Here is a 20,377-nt window from a genome sequence, read left to right on the forward strand (position 1 = left end):
TCCCGACACTCGGAGCACTCCTCTTCACACCCTGCACTGCACAGGGTCTGGCAACACTGAAAGACTGAAGGCCACAAGAGCTCCGAGACCTGACTCGGAGTTAGTTTAATCCTCTTACCTGAAAGTCTGTGCCAATCAGCCGGCCCTTGTCTTCACACACGCTTTCAGCAGATCACTGAAGACCTCTCGGTTTCAGTCTCCAAAATAATCTCTTTTCCAAACAGCCAGTAGTGATGGCTGTAAACCAAATGACAGATTTCTATTAACGCACTCGTTCTTAGATGTCATCTTTTCTGAAGTAACGGCTCATTCACAGGGACTTGATGGATGCTCCAAAGGACTCTACAAGGAGTCTCCAGTGTCTGTGCTTGTAACAGCCTCAGTAACAGACTTGTGCTTGTCACAGTCAGTAGATTTTCCAACACAGGAGCAGAGGGGTTGCCCCTTTCCAATTCCTTCTTACATGAAAAGCTGCGTTTTTTGTCCTCTTATTATTATTATTATTATTATTATTATTAAAAAAAGAAACAAAAGACAGACTTGTTATAGCTTCTATAACAGAAGTTATAACAGTAACTAACTTGTTTCATGGACATATCACAACAGTAAATGTAATTAAAAATGAATAAAAACAGATTTTAGTTCATTAAAAATTGTAATAGATAACCAATTGCTGTAGTACAACGTGAAGAAATCAAAAATCCCCCCACTGCTGATTATTTTCCTAAAAGAGCAAATCTCCAAGTTGTTTTTGTTTTTTAAATTCCTTACATAATAAAAGCTGGAACATAAAAATAACACAGTAACCTATAATACTTTCAGCTTTTAGCTGAAAAGTAAAAAAAAAATTGGATAAAACAAAAGAACACAAGTGTAATTCATCACAATTTCACCATTTTATTTTAAGAATAAAGTCCTGTCTCCTCCATATTTTTAAGACCAAATAAAAAATAATAACCCTAAAAAAATACTAAGATTTCCTTTGACTTTTTTTTAAAATAATTTTGTTCTTTTGGAAATCGTTACACAAAAAATAGAAACAAGTACAATTTAAAGTAAAACTAAAAAAAAACAAACAAACAAAAAAAAAAAAAGAAAGAAAATGTAACTGTACACAGCAGAGTACATTTATTGCAAACTTTAAACACCCCCTTATACCTCTTCAACTATACACACACAAAAAAAAATTATTGCAATTCACCTAAAATATGCACAAAAAAAAAACAACTGAACAAAAGTTGATCGTTGTGTTCTGCTTTGCGGAGAAAAAACAACTGTGGATTGAGTTTAGAGTTTGACCCGTTTTTCCCTCCGCGGTTTCCTGACAGCAGACGTGTTAAGTTCGATGCCTCTTGTAAAGGTTTTATAACTGTAATGACGTTTTAAAGTGTGCTTCAGATGATCAGCTGTTAGAAAGATTGGAGCCCTCAAATAAAAATAAAATAAAATAAAAATTTAAATAAAAAAAAAAAAACACGTTAAAATATACTACAGATAAAGCCACGCCCACTGACCAATGTCATGAAAACAGACGAGCCTTCTTTAAGAAGCTTTCAGTTTAAAGATAAAAACTGAAAAGGTCGCTTTTTATTAATGTTTCAATGTGCAACGCTGCATTAGCTGCTTAGTTGTGACTGTTTCTCTGATTGTGTTTTTTGTTTTGTCGCCTAAAGCAAATATATAACCGTATATAACGTGTTTAATCTGCTGTAACAACAACAAAATCTGATTCTCTGTGGTGGCTCCATTCTTCATATGTCGCTTAACAAATCCTAGAAGAAATAATGCCAGATTTACTAATCGTAGGCTAATTCGATTCCTCACACGCACTTGAGAACTAGTAATTAGTAAAAGCTGGGTCGAGTCGTTTGAGAAATCAGAACCATGATCAGAGAGCCAGCGATTGCCAAATACGAACAGTATGGAAGTCTGGAGAGGACAATGAAAAACACACCATTTTTCTGTATTTACATAATGCTTCTAAAATGTGCGATACGATCTTGCAGCTCTGGGGACGTTTTTGAACGTATAACTACGGTGCTGTGAAAAAGTATTTGCCCCCATCCTGATTTCTTCTGTTTTTTTGTCTATATCTCGTACTAAATTGATTCAGAAATTAAAATAAAATCTATGATAAGATAAAAGGCAACGTGACTAAACATGAAATACTTAAAAAAAAAAAAAAATTATAATGTTATTTATAAAGGCAAAAAAAATAAAAAATAAATAAAAAACACATTATCCAATACCAACTGGGTCTGTGTGAAAATGTATTAGTTACTAATTCCTCAAATCTATGAAAATGCATTCATAATGGGGTTCAGCTGGACTAGACGCAACCAGGCCTGATTACTCCAAACCCTGTTCAATCACATCAACACTTAAATAGAACTTTTTCAACAGCATAAAGTTGATTAAAAGGTCTGATCTGGCAACACACTATGCCAAAGTTGAAAGAAATTCCAGAAAAGATGACAAAGAAGGTGACTGAAATACATCAGGCTGGGAAGGGCTACACAGCTATTTCAAAGGCTCTGGGACTCGACACGGCAGTGAACCTTCCCAGACACGGCCAATCTTGCAAAATTCCTCCAACTACTCGTCCAGCAAGATCTCCGGTTATCGGAAGCGTTTGGTTGCAGTTATTGCTGCTAAACCACAAAATCTGGCACAACCAGATTTTAAGTTTAAGGGGGCAATTAGTTTTTCACATGGGTGATAGGCATTGGATCACTTTTTTTGCTTGAATAAATTTTGTTTACACTCAGATTGCCTTTTTGTTTTATGTCGAAGGATCACGTAATCAAGAAATCAGGATGGGGCAAATACTCCTCCCCCCTTCCCCTCACAGCACTGTCTGTTGCCTGGGACAAATTGTCAACAATTCAATCCGGCTAATTCGGTAATCCGCGTACGAAGAATGGCGCACTGAAATGATTATTAAAATATCAAGGAAAAAAAAAACCATTTAGAATTATTAATAAAAATAACATCATCAATAGCTACAAGCATGAAAATCATCTTTCACTTATCGCACTTCTTTATGACGCACCGCTATTTCATATTCATAAATATACACCAGTCGATTTGCAGCATGTGGATATCAGCTAACGAGCACGTTTTTTTCTTCTTCTTCTTGACCTACTGAAAGTACCTAGTAAAATCATCCAACACTAAAAACATCAAATCACACACCAAATTTGCTTTGCAAGAAGGACACAAGGAGGTACACGATATGTAACTCTGACGACTCGATCTTGATCACCAGCGAGCGGTAGAAAGCCAGCAAAATTCCAAACACGGGGGGGCTGCGGATCTCCTCCCCGGCGCCATCTTACGGCGAATGGAATCACGCTGATGGCACCTTGGGAGTCTTAAGTGTTAAACTACCATCACTGCAGACTTGTAAATGCAAGCAGGACCAATGAAATATTTAATAGTTTAAAAAAATATAACAACAATAAATTTGATATTTTACATTTCAACTGCCATCTGTGGAATTCTCGAGTCGGATTAGTCGACCGGGTTGATACCGATATAATGATCTATAACAGAGCCTCGGACACCGTTATAACGAACCTGGTCGTTCTAATATGTGTTGTCGCTATGGTAACAGCTCATTCACAGGGATACAAAACTACAACCTTTTCTTAAATAAATATACAATTGAAACCGCTGGCAAAGTGCCGCATCGTAATAGGAATAAAACGCTTCGGGACGTTCATAGTTGCCCTTATAACAGCACGCCCCGTCCGGTCGTCCTTTACTCCTGACAGAACATCCTTCTGCTCAGCAGCACCCTTAGGAAACCCACTGGCTAGTCAAGAGAGCCGGATATGTCTCTAGAGTTTGAGAGATTAGAGTGTGTAAATCTCCAAGGAAATCCAGCCAGACAGAGTCTATGCATTGAGATAACGCAAACGCTGACGTCCTACCGAGAACAAGGCTCGAGTTCGGTCCACAGATACCACACGGCGACGCTCACTGCATACCGCTCGCTTTCATCACAATCACACGCTCCTCCTACTCAGAGCAGACTTTCAGGGGTAACCAGCCCCGTTCATAATAATATTAAAATAAAATAAAAACTTTGTAGATAAGAAATGACAAAATCTGTCCATGTTGTCTAGGTCATGAGTGACTACCTCGAACTGATCTATGCTTTCTAGACCCACAAAACCAGACAGAAACGGGACGACTGGAAAAACGCTCGATTTCCGTCCAAAGCTTCACGTGAATTATATTAACGATAGTCATTGAGAACGAATCTGAAAGCACAGCACGTGTATTTCTGAACAGCATGTCGTATGCTAACCCGATGTCACCACTGCACAAGCCAGCTTGGATATGAAAGTTAAGTGAAAGGTTAAGTTCGAGGTGAGACGGCGGGGGCTTCGTAATTCAACTTCATACGTACAAAACCGTTCATGCCGTTGGAGGTCACTGAAACTGGAGGGCGTGGACGCTCGCTTCAGAGTTCCTAAACAGGATTTTAAATTCACTTTCACTTCAGTTCAAAAAATAAATTAATTAAAAGGTGAGAATCTGGTTCAATCCTGAGCTCGTGTTACTGCCTGTGCAGATGTTCTCTGCGAGTTCTCCCTGTGGGATTTCCTCTGGGTTCTCAGATTTCCTCCCAGCTCTCAAAAACAGACAGGTAGGCGACCTGGCAAATGCTTCAAATGACCGCAGGTGCCCGGGGTGTATTCCAGTCTCACCCCCAGTGTTCCAAGTATAGCCTCTGGATTCACAGCGGCGCAGACCAGGATAAAGAACATGTATAAATAAGTCGAGTTTAGACTTCTAAACTTTATCGTCAATATTTCTGGAGCTGACTGTGCGCGCGCACACACACAGGCCATCGCTAAACAAACGTCTCGTTCCTTTGATTACTGTTGATGACTACTCTCTGCAGCCATCTGCGTTCCCGAGCCACCACGCTGTGCCGCTTCACAGTCCAGATTGAGTTGAAACGTACTCAGCCAGACCGCCAGGCCTGCATTAAACAGACTGTACAGGAACGGCAAGACCAACTGGTTTTGGTTTTTTTTTTTCTGTAGACTGAAGACATTTGGGTTTGAAATCAAAAGATGAACAAGAGAAGAGTTACCAGCTTTTATTTCCTGCTATTTATACGTACATGTAGAGACGTGTTAAACGACGTATTCTACGTAAATGACGCAAAAATATTGGAACACGTTAGCTGACAGGTGTTCCTCGTTAACCAAGGTGTGTCCTGTTCGAATGATTAAACAATAAATAGCTCTGAACATCTGCTCTTGATTTTATCCGCCCGTGAAGGCTGCGTTTGTTGTTAAACAGGATAAGCCAACATGAAGATCAGGGAGCTGTCTACGTGAGAAAAGCAAGCAAGTTTCGAAGCTGAGGAACCCAACTGAGCGTGCACGTCGCTTCACCTCCTGAAGAGGAGACGCATCACTACCATCCCCCCACCTCCCCCGAAACAAGCAACAAACTGAAAGGGGCTGCGGTAAAAGTCTGGAAAAGCATCACAAAAGAAGAGACCAACAGTTTGGTGAGGTCAGTGAGTCACAGGCTTGATTCTGTGGTTCAAAAGGTTCTGCGCTTTATATCGTTTAACACATCTAGATGTAAATACCAGGAAGTAAAAGCTGAAATCCTGAACAAACGAATTGGCCTTGCTGTTCCAATACTTTCAGAAGGGAACTGTAACTACTTCCTGTTTACTAAGGGCTGAGGATAAGAGGAACGGATATCTGACAGGAACCTCGCTCTGCCCAAGGATAAACGTTCTCCGTTACCACGGTAACAAAACAGTAACACGCTGATTACTGGGACACTCTGCACAACCGATTACGCTAACGAAGCTACATGAGAGTGCAATTTCTATGTTTTTAAAATTTAAAAAAAAAAAAGAATAAATAAATTTTTAAAAAATGACAGGAAGGTACTGGTGCTTTAGAAAACGCGTAGTGTTCGCTCGTCATGTACGTATTTTCGAATGTTAAAAGTGCAAACCGACTGGTGTTTCCAAAACGCAGAATCGGACGTTCACAATCCCGCATCGAAACGTGACCGAAACGAGTTTTGATGAGAAATGTGATCAAGAATTCCCGTAACGGAAGACAAACGCATCAGTACATATCAGTAACGCTTTAGGTTTCTCTACGTTCGCAATCAAATCGAGTTTGTGACGGATTTCAGCTGAGAGTTTAAAGAACAAAACATTTAAAATTTAAGATGCTCTTGGGTAAAATAGGAGTGAATTCCATCAGAGGACTGATCAGAAATGGAATGATTGGAAAGTTTTGCTGATGTGTTACAGAGACAAGGAATGCACAGCAGGAATATATATATGTGTGTGTGTGTGTGTGTGTGTGTGTGTGTGTGTGTGTGTGTGTGTTTGTGTAGTGAGTGCGGAGGACAGAATCTTGTGCAGAATCGTCTGGTTTCACAGAGGCAGGAAGCGCGTGGTGTGCAGCAGCATCGGGTTCAGGTCCTCAGCGTGAACAGCGCGGTGCAGAGACGGCTCCGAGGCACTGCGCTCGATCTTGGGCAAGAGATCCTGCACCTGCTCGATGGATACCAGGATCTGGTGGAAAACACACACACACACAAATGTCACAAACACATTTAAGGTGATCCTAAGAAAGTGGAACATTGTTTGGATTCATTTTTGTGATATTAAAAGAGAGAGAGAGAGAGAGCTGCTATAACGTAAGTGATGACAGGAACTAACATGTTTCATGGATGTACAGTGCTGCGAAAAAGTATTTGCCCCATCCTGATTTCTTCTGTTTTTGTGTCTCTCATACTAAATGGTTTTAGATCTTCAACATAAAATGAAGCAAAAAAAAAAGAAGAAGAAGAGTTATCGAACACACTATCACCTGTGTGAAAAACTTAAACTCTGGTTGTGCCACCTTCAGAAACAATAACTGCAACCAAACACTTGTCTTTCACTTACTTCGAGGACTAGGATTTACTCCGATGCATGTATTCATGTTTCCCTCAATTACTCCAAGTTGCCCAGGCCCTGAAGCAGCAAAGCATCCCCACACCATCACACTTCCACCACCACCACCATGCTTGACCACAGTAATGATGATCTTTTTTATAGAATTCTGTGTTTGGTTTACGCCAGGTGTAACGAGACCCCTGTCTTCCCAACAGTTCCACTTTCTCATCAGTCCACAGAACATTCTCCCAAAAGGTTCGAGGATCATCAAGTTGTGTTTTGGCAAGATTCAGACGAACCTTAATGTTATTCTGGGTTAGCAGTGGTTTTCACTACGCCACTCTTACATGGATGCCATTTTTGTCCAGTGTCTCTCATAGGGGAGTTATGAGCAATGACCTTTATTGATGCAAGAGAGGCCTGTATCTCCTTTGATGTTGTCCCAGAACCTTTGACATAACTTTGTAACCCTTCCCAGACTGATGTATGTCAATCACCTTATTCCTCAACATTTCTGGAATTTCAACTTTGCCATAGTGTGTTACTCGGGAAAACCTTTTAACCAACTTCATGCTGTTGAAAAATTCTATTTAAGTGTTGATTAGATTGAACAGGGTTTGCAGTAATCAGGCCTGGTTGCGTCTAGTCCAGCTGAACCCCATAATGAATGTTTCAAAAATTTGGGGAATTAGTAACTACAGGGGGCAAATACATTTTCATACAGGTCCAGTTGGTATTGGAGAACTTTTTTTGCTTCAATAAATAACATTATCATTGAAAAAAACCCTGTATTTTGTGTTTACTTAGGTTGACTTTTCTTTTATCTTAGATCTTATTGTAACGTCTGAAATGATTTAGTATGAGATGCACACGAAAACAGAAGAAATCAAATACTTTTTCGCAGCACTGTATAAATGGACTGAAAAGTATGGTGTGGGAGAAGAAAAAAACAAAACAAAAAAATAACACGATGTCATTCCCACCTGAGGAAAGAGCGGCCTTTCGTCCTGTTTGAATTTCAGACAGTCGACGATGAGACGTTTCATGGACTTAGGGCAGTTACTGTACAGCTTGCTGAGGTCTGGTGACAGGTAGCCTCGACCCACCATGAAAATGATCTGAAGTCAAAGAAACTAGTTCAGAGCAGTCATCATGTCAATAACAGTTCATAAACATGTGGTGGTCTGGGAAAACCCGTCGAATGTCAAACAAATGTCGATGTAAATATTTGTCAACAAAATGTATCTGGAAATGTTTTGCTTCCTGCAAAGATCTTGCTGTGTAAGGAGCCAGGAAAAAGTAACACGTCAGTATACACACACCTTGCTACAAACCGAGTGTGCTGTTTGAAGGCGTACTATTCTATAATGGTGAACTATTTTCAGAATGACACTCATTTGATTACGTAGCTTCTTTTTAATAAGAAGTTATTCTGCCTTATTACCACCATATTTGTGTGTGTGGGTGTGTATCATCTTATTTGGCGGATAAAACTGATTGTGTGACTCTCACTTGGTCGCGGTTGTTGATATTGGAGTACGGCAGTGTGCCGGACATCAGCTCGAACAGCACCACCCCGTAGCCGTACACGTCCGACTGGAAGGTGTAAGGGTTCGGGTCTTGCATGCGGATCACCTCCGGAGCCTTGAGGAGCGGGAAAATGATCAACCGGGACATTATTGAGCTAGAGCAATGTTACGCACTGAATAACCCTGTCTAGAATAGATTCATTTATATACGTCGTCATCATCACGTGCTGTTAGCACAACCACATGAATCATCGTTGCGTGTAAACACACTCGATGTGTCCTTCTCTATTACGTTTTCAGCAAACGCTGATTATACCAGTTTGACTCGTTGGCTAAGCCGAGCGCGTGAATGCTCACCATCCAGAGTATGGATCCGCTGGGCTGCTCCACCTGCTGCGAGCCGCTCCAGCGGGACTTGACCGTGGCCAGGCCAAAGTCGCCGATCTTCACCGTCCAACCCTCGTGCAGGAAGATATCTGACACCAGGGCTAAGGGACTACACTGTTGAACCACCATCACCACCACTGCACACCAGACAGTGTGACTGGTTTGACGGATATCCAAGACTCAGTCTTACTTCACGTAATGAATCGCTTCATCCCACCGAAAGCGCCAAAAAAATAACTGAATCGGTCACTGAATGAACCTGTTTCAGAAATCTCTCGTTTCTTTCATGCTTTCTTTTTAAGTCCCTGGTGTGTGGCGAGAGCACAATAGTGACCTGGCGTTTGATCCCAATTCTATTTTTTTTATGTTCATTTGCATATCACTACTGTTCAACTGTTAAAAGTGAATATGGCCCTAAAAGTCTTGGACAAATTTGTCAACAATTCTTCTCAGAAAGGGCAGATAACAGTTCCGAGAAAGATGTCTGCCCGGCTATCGTTTCATAATCCAGCGGGGGGTTTTTTATATTACAAAAGGGTTCGATTTGTACGTCGTGTGAAAACGTCTGATACTGGTTTAAATCCTGCCGTTAAGGATACTATTAGATTTAAGGTCCCGATGAATGATATTCTTGGCATGAAGGTAGCTGTCGAAAAACAAACGAAAAAAAGTTGGCTCCTTTGTTAGTGCAGACAGTAAAATGCAGTAATAATATATTTTTTAAATGTTTATGATTCATCAGTTATTTATTCTGTGGTGCAGATTGGCGTACTCCATGCCCTGTGCCGTCTGGCGTGCCACGTCGATGCGCCTCATGGTTTCGAATTTGGTCTCGGTGACGTGCAGGTGGCGGTAGAGGCTGCTGCCTTCGCACCATTGCGTGATGATGGCGAAGTGCGGCTTCGTCATGAAGCCCATGAACAGCAGGATGTTGACGTGGCGCGTCTTCCTGCAAAAAAAAAAGTGCCAAAAGAGAAAGAAAGAACGGAGTAAGATCGTGTTTTAATGCAAGCAAAAGAAGCATGCCCTCGTCTCATTTCCCTCTAACTAGCGTCGAAAAACCCCCTGCCAGCAGCTTGAGGGCAGTCGTGTCACTTTGTTGGTCCAAGTGAGATCTTTTCCAAAGCTTAGTTTAAACAAATAAATAAATAAATAGAAACTCCCAAAGTTTGAGGAAGGACTCACCGAAGGACCTGCATTTCGTTCCTGAAGGCCTGCAGCTGCTCCGGTGTCGGCTCGGACACTTTCAGAATCTTGATGGCCACGTCGCCGTGCCACTTGCCCTTAAAGACGGTGCCGAAGGAGCCGGCACCGATGCGCTTCTGCATGGTCACTTGGTGCGAGGGCACTTCCCAGTAGTAGCTCGAGTCTCTGTAACGCTGCGGAACCCCAAAACAAAACCCGCACAATCCAAATCCGCTTCAGAGCACTATTTTACACACTTACCGATCCCGAAGATCACTATTCCTATCACTTCCTGAACAATAACATTGAAGGAGGTTAGAGAGATCTCAATAAAGCGTCTCAAGCCTCTCACCTGATTCCTTTCCCTTTTTCCGTCAAGGATGGGGGCCGGTTTGCGCTCCGGAGGCGATTTGGGAGGTTTTCGGCCCGGAGAGCCCAGGTGAGGCGGACTGGTCGAGGGTTTGGGAGAGGGTTCCGGTCCTGGAGGGAGAATACTTTCGCTAACTTTCTCTTGGACAACAGCATGTTGGTTGGTTACTTAAGAAATATTGTGGAAAAAAATACACTATAGGAGCCTGATTTAAGTGAAGTGAATGAACTCAGAAGGTGGAAGAAAAAAAAAACCCCCAAAAAATAAAAACAACATTGCGTGTAGAAAATGAAAGCGTCACATGATAGCTTCCATCAAAAGAATGCCAACATGATAAAAACAACAAAAACTCACCCATTGGGCTGTTGGATTTTAATGCCTCCTAAATGAGAATAGGGGGAAGGAGAGAAAAAAAAGGAATGAATAAAACGATGAAGTAAACCTAAAAGTGTGGCAGAAGCAGGCAGAAAAGTGAGAGTCCAGTATACCAAGAACTCGTTTTGGTTTGTCCATCTGATTCTCTGATGGTTTTTTTTTTTAACGGTGTCAATACATGTGATGTAAACTGACAAAAAAAAACCACCGTCTTAAAGGACGTCACTATTACGCCTGAACGTTTTTAATTACCGTGATGACGACTGTGATGATGATGATTATTATTATTACTGCCATGCCTGGTAATTAGCTAATGAATTTATGTGTTTGTCCACTCTTATACAAGATCGAATCATCCTTCACCTGTGAGGTCCTGCGATCCGGATCGATACGAGCGCTCGGGTTTGGCAGCGGCGATTCTGGAAATCCGGAATACTCGATAAAATGCGTGCTCGTTTTTAAGGTTCGCGGTAAATTTCCCATCGGATTGTGATGCTGAATAGTTTCCTAACGAATCGGATCGACCTCAGCAGGAGTCCGTGTTTTTTTTTTTTTTTTTTTTTTAAGAAACAACAATAGAGCATACACGCTGTTTCATACGAGGACTCGGTAGTGGACTCAGACTTTTTGGACCGTACTGTCTTGTTTACTCGAACCGTACTGACTGGCGGCTTTAACTTTCTGACCTCGATGACGCTGGCCGCTCCAGGCCCCAGCGTGCTGACCATGTGGACGTTGGGGGTTGATGTGGAGCGGAGCCTCTGCAGGGCCAGGCCGTCCCCTCCTGGCATGGGGAAGTGGAACGCCGAGGCTGGCGACAGCAGCGCTGAACTACAAAAACACAGTCGTAAGCTAATTAAACATGCTTCAACATGAGCCAATCAGATTTGTAGAGGAAAAAAAAAAAAACACCACCACTGCTTTCTGACTAGGTTTCGATGCGACACGACTTCTTCTCCATACGTTAAGTGTTATTAAATATAATCTCGCACACGCGACACACCACGTACCAAGCAGGCTCGGGCGTTAAGGGGATGTCAGTGGGGATAGGATCGGACACGACTATATCAGTGACCGCCGTGCAGTCTCCTGCACTCCTGAGAAAAGAACACACACACGTTCAACTCTCTATGCTTATCTCGTTCTGAATGAGAAATATCCCAAACACACACAAACATGGTTCATCTACATGGTTCAAAATAAACATGTTGTTAGGTAACAAGTGAGATCGTGAGTTTACATTCTCTCTCTCTCCCTCTCTCTCTCTCTTTCTTTCTCTCTCTCACACACACACCGTTTTATGGTGTCCATGTCCAGGCAGACCGTGGGAACTTTGCTGCTGCAGTGCTGGTGGAACTTGTAGCCGCACGTCTGGCACCGGAAGCCGTTGAACAGGAACTTGTGGCAGAAGTCACAGTACGCTAACTTAAAGAAGGTTTTACGAACCTGGAAAAGACGTTTCGAAAAGCAAGAAGCAGTTGTGTTTAACAGTGCCATGTTCACTTCTTACGCTAAATAGAATTCACTATCACGTTGTTGCTTTTTTTTAAAAAACAATTAAACATCACGGTCAAGATGGTTAATTACAACGACACGACGTGTCCGATTATTATAATGAAAAAATTTTCAAAGGAAATTCGTGTTCTTCTGCGAATACTTACAAAGTTGTGCATGGTGAGGGGGACGTCATCCAAAACCTCGACGAGAAGCTCCTCGCCGACAAGCGGCGTGATGTCAGTGTTCCATTCTGTCAGCCTTTTACGACTGACGAACAAACATTCCCATAACAATAAAAAGGTATTTACATAGTCATTTATTTTTTAAGTCGATGTCACATTGAGGTTTTAATTCTTTCATTAAAACTATTTCGCAGGCATAGTGCGTGACACCACACTCACCCTTCGAGGAGGCGGAAAACGGCGCAACAGTCCTGAGTGAGGCCTCGCACCTTGAGCGCTTTGTCCAGACTGTCGTACACCGTCTGACCCGGACGCACGTTCACCTGAACACAGAGTTTTGCTCGGGTTTACCGACCACAGTAACTCGTTTGCCCGTGTGACATCATTGAATAATTTATTTATCTATTTATTTTGATGTCTGGACTGTGCTCACCACTGTGCGCTGTTTGTTGGGGAGGTAGACACGGATGGTTCCTCCGCCTCGGGGAACGTCCTCCGGGCTCGTCTCCCCCGACGAGGAGCAGGATGACGTGGAGGACATGGCGTCTCCACGGGGAAGAAGAGACAGGGAGGACGCGGCACTGAGCTTCAGTCAGCCGCGAGAGAGAGAGAGAGGGAGAGAGAGAGAGGGAGGATCAGGGTGGCGCCCTCACCTGGAGCCTGGGAGAATGGAAAAAAAAGCAAAAAAAAACAAACAAAAAAAACAAAACAAACAAGAGACGTATAAACATGGAGAGTTTTCGTACAAGGTGAGTGAGATTTTCTAGATACAAACTGCACGACTCCACGAATCAGTGAACAAATCTGAATGAATCATTTAACTGAAGTGAGCCATTAAACATCTTAACAGTCGACAGTGAGCACAGGTAGCAAGGCAGTGACATGGGCGAAGCAGCAAGTGAGGTCAAGCAGGACAAGCAGACTCCTCTTTTCATCCGGCGCAAAGAGTTGCCTTATGTGTGAAAAGATTTATTTATTTATATAAAAATAGACGCAAGTCAGAGTAGTAGCCCGTACATGTGATATTCCAGTCTTGCATACGCGGCAAATCCAAAGTCTACTCACGTTATTATAATTAAAAAAATTTTTTTTCATAAAATAGTTAAATAGGGCAGTGGTGGCTTAGTGGTTAAGGTGTTGGTCTACTGCTCAGAAGGTTGCGAGTTCAAACCCCAGCACCGCCAAGCTGCCATTGTTGGGCTCTTGAGCAAGACCCTTAACCCTCAATTGCTCAGATGAATGAATGAGATAAGTGTAAGTCGCTCTGGATAAGTGCATCTGCCAAATACCGTAAATGTAAAATGTAAATGTACTCGTGCTCTGGAAGCGTGACATATAATATAATTGGATAACGAACGGCAATAAATCAACGCAAATTTAATCCCGAGTAAAATCATTCTAAGTGTGACATTTGTGAGTTATTTTGCAGCCCTTCAAATGTGCAGCCATTCAAACGTGACGAGCATGTAGTCCTCTCATTTCACACTGAATCACCAGTGCCTAGTTCCCAAGCTGTTAGAACCCCCCACACACACACACACCTCATTCCATTTGTCAAGTCTGTTGGGTAACGATGCGTGAGCAGTGCTAATCTCACCTCAACATTTTGCTTGACGGAGACAAACCGTGTGCATCAGCAATCGAGCCCCCACAACATCTTTTGTCTCTAACTAAACCTCTGCCATCAGGGTCTAAACCGAATAAACGGCAGGAAACTAACAAGCACAAAAGCTTTTAACATCACGCACATGTAAGTGTATGTAATACAATACAATATAAGGCAATACAATGTGATTCAGTATGGAAATAAAACTTTAAAACAGGTCATTGGGACACGCCTCCTCCACTGGGACCGACGGGTACAGAGGATACTCCTCCTCCACTGGGACCGACGGGTACAGAGGACACGCCTCCTCCACTGGGACCGACGGGTACAGAGGACACGCCTCCTCCACTGGGACCGACGGGTACAGAGGACACGCCTCCTCCACTGGGACCGACGGGTACAGAGGACACGCCTCCTCCACTGGGACCGACGGGTACAGAGGACACGCCTGATTCACTGGGACCGACAGGTACAGAGGACACGCGTCCTTCACTGGGACCGACGGGTACAAAGGACACGCCTCCTCCAGTGGGACCGACAGGTACAGAGGACACGCGTCCTTCAATGGGACCGACGGGTACACAGGACACACCTCCTCCACTGGGACCGACGGGTACACAGGACACGCCTCCTCCAGTGAGACAGACGGGTACGGAGGACACGCTTCCTCCACTGGGACTGACGGGTACAAAGGACACGCCTCCTCCAGTGGGACCGACAGGTACGGAGGACACGCCTCCTCCAGTGGGACCGACGGTACAGAGGACACACCTCCTCCACTGGCACCGACGGGTACGGAGGACACGCCTCCTCCAGTGGGACCGACGGTACAGAGGACACGCCTCCTCCACTGGCACCGACGGGTACGGAGGACACGCCTCCTCCACTGGCACCGACGGGTACGGAGGACACGCCTCCTCCACTGGGACCGACGGGTACGGAGGACACGCCTCCTCCACTGGGACCGACGGGTACGGAGGCCAAATATCCACGGATGGTGTGACGCACTAAGCAGAATGATTAGAACACTGGGACTTTTTTGTAGAGTACGCAGTGTTATTTTGAGTCATCTGTAGCACCGATGCTGCGGTGATTTGTCAATAAGTTATTGGAAACGTGGGGTTTTTTTTTCCAAAGGCAGAAATGAGAGTGCTCAGTGTGTGTAACTGACCATGGCGTAACAGAGAGAAAACCCAAACTTGAGCATTAACCTACAAACCTTTTTGATCATTCCCAAAAAAAGTCATGAGATGCTTTCGTCCCCTCTAGATTAGATTACTGTACTGCCTTACTGTCTGGATGTTCCAGTAGGAGCATAAATAAACTCCAGGTAGTCCAGAATGCAGCTGCTAGAGTCCTAACTAGAACCAGAAGATACGACCACATTACCCCGATCTTATCCACACTGCATTGGCTCCCAGTGAAATCTCGCATTAACTATAAAATACTCTTATTAACCTATAAAGCACTAAATGGTCTCGCGCCACATTATCTAAGGGACCTTTTGGTTTTCTATGATCCGCCACGCCTACTTAGATCAAAAGATGCAGGCTATTTGTTGGTACCTCGAATAGTGAAGGCTACAGCAGGGGGAAGAGCTTTCTCTTATAGAGCCCCACAGTTATGGAACAGTCTTCCTATTAGTGTTCGGGACTCAGACACAGTCTCAGTGTTTAAGTCTAGGCTTAAAACGTATTTGTTTACTCAAGCCTACCCTGACTAGATCCTGTTCTACTACTTCGCAGTCCTAATAATCTCTTCTCTCCCTCTCTCCTTTCGCCGAGCCCCACACGAATTTATGGAGATACTAGACATCCAGATCCTTTCTGCCTCTGGATGGAGCTCAAATCTTCTTTAATTCCAGACTGCTGGGACTACGGCTGCTCCTAACGCCATACAGACTTCATATAAATCCATAATGAACTTTTTCACACTATCTGTTGTTACCCAGATGAGGATGGGTTCCCTTCTGAGTCGGGTTCCTCTCAAGGTTTCTTCCTCTTAAAACATCTTAGGGAGTTTTTCCTTGGCACCGTCGCCACTCAGTGTCTTGCTCAGTTGGGATAAATTCACACCTTTAATATCTGTATACCGTGTTGATATTTCTGTAAAGCTGCTTTGAGACAATGTCTATTGTAAAAAGCGCTATACAAATAAAATTGAATTGAATGCTTCTCAAGTTTCACCATTTTGCTCACTACGGGATGCGAACAACTTCCCAAACGTCCAATTAGCGCCTTCTGGTGAGTCAGATCTCCCGACTGAGAGATTAGATGAGAGACATGATGTGTGTGAAAGAGAAACACTGTGTCACGACAATCAGCCTCTGAACTGACCGTCCAAACCGCCACAAAACTACACTTTAACTCGTCATTCTTGCTGTCAATGGCAAGCGCTTTGTGACTGCACTCTCTCTCTCGCTCTCTCTCTCATGCTCAGTCTCTCTCACACATTATCTCGCTCTCTCACTCGCTCCGTTTCTCTCTCTCTTTCTCGTTTCTTGCTGTCTGTCTCTTGGTCTCTCTCTCTGTCTCTCTTTCTCGCTTGCTCTGTCTGTCTCTTGGTCTCTCTCTTTCTTGCTCGCTCTGTCTCTCTCTTTCTCTGGCTCTGTCTCCCTTGCTCTGTCTCACTCTGTCTCTTGGTCTCCCTCTTTCTCTCGCTCTGGCTCACTCTCGGTCTGTCTCTTGGTCTCCCTCTTTCTCTCGCTCTGGCTCTGTCTCGCTCTTTCTCTCTATCTGTCTCTGTCTCACTGTCGCTCGTTCTGTCCCTCTCTTCTCTCTCGCTCTCTCTCATGCTCAGTCTCTCTCACACATTATCTCGCTCTCTCACTCGCTCCGTCTCTCTCACACACTGTCTTGCTCCGTCTTCTCTCTCTTTCTCGTTTCTTGCTGTCTGTCTCTTGGTCTCTCTCTCTCTCTGTGTCTCTCTCTCTGTGTCTCTCTCTCTGTGTCTCTCTCTCTGTGTCTCTCTCTCTGTGTCTCTCTCTCTGTGTCTCTCTCTCTGTGTCTCTCTCTTTCTCGCTTGCTCTATCTGTCTCTTGGTCACTCTCTTTCTCGCTCCCTCTGTCTCTCTCGCTATGTCTCACTCTCGGTCTGTCTCTTGGTCTCCCTCTTTCTCTGGCTCTGTCTCGCTCTTTCTCTCTCTCTGTCGCTCGTTCTGTCCCTCTCTTTTCTCTCGCTCGCTCCGTCTCTCTCTCTCTTTCACTTGCTCTGTCCCTCTCTTTTCTCTCACTCGCTCTGTCTCTCTCTTTTGCTCTCGCTCGCTGTCTCTCTCACCCTGTCTCTCTCTTTCGCGCTTGCTCACTCTGTCTCTTTCTTTGTCTCTCTCGCTTACTGTCTCGGTCTCTCCTGCACACTCGATGTTTGACTTGTCTGACGTTACGCACTTGAAATGCACACAGTCAGAGCAGAATGTACTATACAGGTATATTTGCTCCTCAAGGTGCAGCGTGAACTGGTCCTTAAGGTCCAATTAAGTGACAATGATTTATTTAAAACACTTCCAGTTTTCCGGGAATCTAATACTTTAAAAAAATGACACAGTGAATGTAATTTCACCCAAATGTATGATAAGCTGGTTGTAATTTGACCACAGAATTCAAACATGAATGAAATCCTTTGCCTTGTTAAGATTTCCGATCAGTCTGAAAGCGTCGATTAGTTTTCCCCCAACGGCACGTAAACACGTTACCGTTTCTACCGTTTCTAACGGCTCATACGCCGGGACTCGTACTGTACGGCGAAGATTTAACCGCCGATATGTCGGTGCTTTCAGCACGGAGATGTTTAGTCCACATTAAAGAAAGAAGTCTCCGGTGTCGCCGTCTTCAGGACCTCATGCTTTGCGTTTTGTTGCCTTGTTAAATTCAAGAGAGGGAAAAATAAATGAGGCCGGTTGAGGGAATGGATGTTCTACAGCCGCTAGAATCTAAGCGATAACAGCAACTAACTTGTTTCGCGGACATTCGACTCCAATAACATGCGGTTATTGGAAACGTCAGCGTTGGTGGGCGTGTCTCCGCATTGTGTCGGACTGCTTCACACCACACGGCTGTTGATTCGTTTCCTACGACAGCGCGCCCCGTCGTGTTTTATTCAGCATTAACGGTGCAGAACTGGCCGAAACTGACGCATTTCCCTGAGTGATGCAACAAACATGTGATGAATCAGAATGCAAAAGCACCACACACACACACACACACACACACACACACACACACATATATACATATATATATAAACCATCATCAAACTAGATCATTAACGATATGCACACAAATGTATAATAGAAGCAAAAACACCAAAAGTATATAGTATATATTTTATATAGTTATACACACACATTTATATATTAAGTTATTAACACCTGTTGCACTTCACATCTCATTCAGAACACAACCAAATCTTTCCACATCCTCCACACACACACACACACACACACACACACACACACATATATATCTCAGAGCTTTTTACAATAAACGCGTCAGTGAGCTGAGCTAACCGCTAGCGACCTCGCCAAAGTGAGAGGAATTTTATTTTTAATTTCTTGGCCGAATCCCAATCGTTTCTCACTCCCTACATTAATACACCACATTTAGTTAAAATAAAAATAAAAAACAATGGCTTCCGCATCCTAGGTAGCGCACTATACGTCCAACAGGGAGCCGTTTGGGACTCAGCCAATTACTGAGCCTTCATCCGAGCTGTGTACTTCACCCTGACCCCCGCGGCACACAGCTCACAGCCGCCGCTGTTATTCTCCCGTCTTCATTACTACTTAAACTACTTTCAGAGTTTATTCACACCGGGGAAATAAAGAAGAAGCGTCATCTTCACGAGGCGGAAAGGGATTAAAGTTAGGCGGCTATCTTGACCTGCTAAGACAGCTAAAGCTAACTGCATAGCATTGCTCATGTTAGCGATGCAGCCTAGTTTTCTAAGAATGAAAAAGTACAAACGCGCTCGGACACTTCACTTCGGGCGGCTTTAATTTAACACTCCGAGGCGTTTCTTCCACCGCGGCAGAGCTACAAAATATATACATGTATAAATACACACATTAGACCCGCGAGCGAAAGTTACACTCTGCTTATTTTTGTTTCTGAAGTAAATACTCACCTGAGGCGGCGGCCATCTTGAATTCTCTCAATCTGAAGTCGGATCAGCGAAAGATTGCAGGGAAAGCGGAACACCTAGAGCTCGCGCTCTGATTGGTCCGTTTTTACAACTCGCCGTTCTGATTGGTTGATCGTGTTCGTACGTTGCCGGCCAATCACAAAGCTGAAGTATGATGCGCAAATAAAAAAAAGGTGTTAAAGTAAGAAACTACATCGCGCTTGGTAAATGTTATTGGCAATGGCAACTGATATTAAATCTCAGCACCCTGTCCAGGGTGTACCCCGCCTTGTACCCGATGCTTCCTGGGGTAGGCTCCAGGTTCCCCCGTGACCCTAAAGAAAGATAAGAGGTATATATAAAAAAAAAGGATGGATATATGGATTAAATCTCAGTTTTTAACACCGGTTTACATCAAATTCCACCACGTTTATCTGTGTGAATATGAATTAATATTCGACGTATTAATTTAAGTGTATGTTGTATCAGGCTTGTTAGCCTGGAATACTGTAACACTGTAATACGGACACAGTTTGGCCCCAGTTCCAGGTGACTTGCTGGTCATTTCCAATAAGTGCAATTCCGACAGAACACCACTAGAGGGCAGAATAAACCGTATGCACATTACATCTGTTATAGTCTTTTATAATAATAATAATGTGCACCTGTATTGTCCCTGCTAATCCATTAGATAGATAGATAGATAGATAGATAGATAGATAGATATTTTCAGAGACATATTAAAAAAAAACTTAGAAATTCATAAAGTCAGCCAGGATAAAAATTATGTAAGTATTTACAGTAAGTATTTCAATACATTAAAAAATATTTCAACAATAACACCAACAACAATACTACTACTACTACTACTACTACTACTAATTATAATAATAATAATAATAATAATAATAATAATAATAATAATAATAATAATAATAAAAAGTCGTAGAGGTTTATTCAAGCCAAATACAACTGGTATATTAATGTAAAACGGGAATATAACATAGAAACAAGCCGTGTCTATTATTTATAACAAGCAGTATTTATTATTTGTTTGTTTGTTTATTTGGACAGTACAAGCAAATAATGCTATACAAGTATATGATGTGCATTTATATTTATACAAATATATTTTCTATGAAAATGAATAAATAACTATTACCTTACACTAATAAACAGACAGCTTTAA

The 20,377-nt window shown here is 43.0% G+C and overlaps 1 protein-coding gene across 4 annotated transcripts; it reads right to left on the bottom strand.

Moving 5' to 3' along the window:
- Nucleotides 1–877: 877 nt before the first annotated feature.
- araf (A-Raf proto-oncogene, serine/threonine kinase) lies at nucleotides 878–19,260 on the bottom strand. Of its 4 annotated transcripts, none has more exons than XM_017451942.3 (16): nucleotides 19,192–19,260; nucleotides 12,899–13,125; nucleotides 12,685–12,788; nucleotides 12,448–12,550; nucleotides 12,081–12,232; nucleotides 11,797–11,883; nucleotides 11,473–11,617; nucleotides 10,766–10,793; nucleotides 10,394–10,521; nucleotides 10,042–10,235; nucleotides 9,629–9,805; nucleotides 9,456–9,502; nucleotides 8,827–8,945; nucleotides 8,453–8,584; nucleotides 7,924–8,058; nucleotides 878–6,574 (listed from the first exon to the last, which is right to left on the bottom strand). In XM_017451942.3, the coding sequence occupies exons 2-16, from the start codon at nucleotides 13,004–13,006 to the stop codon at nucleotides 6,434–6,436; spliced, it is 1,800 nt and encodes a 599-aa protein (XP_017307431.1). In that variant the 5' UTR covers nucleotides 13,007–13,125; nucleotides 19,192–19,260; the 3' UTR covers nucleotides 878–6,433. The 4 variants fall into 4 exon arrangements, with proteins under 4 accessions (XP_017307431.1, XP_017307429.1, XP_017307430.1 ...); XM_017451940.3 differs by having other exon boundaries at nucleotides 11,452–11,617; XM_017451941.3 differs by lacking the exon at nucleotides 19,192–19,260 and adding an exon at nucleotides 18,021–19,171 and having other exon boundaries at nucleotides 11,452–11,617.
- Between the last annotated feature and the right edge of the window lie 1,117 nt (nucleotides 19,261–20,377).

The sequence above is a fragment of the Ictalurus punctatus genome, chromosome 22 (genome assembly GCF_001660625.3).
Source record: "Ictalurus punctatus breed USDA103 chromosome 22, Coco_2.0, whole genome shotgun sequence".
In the NCBI taxonomy this organism is placed as follows: Eukaryota; Metazoa; Chordata; class Actinopteri; order Siluriformes; family Ictaluridae; genus Ictalurus; species Ictalurus punctatus.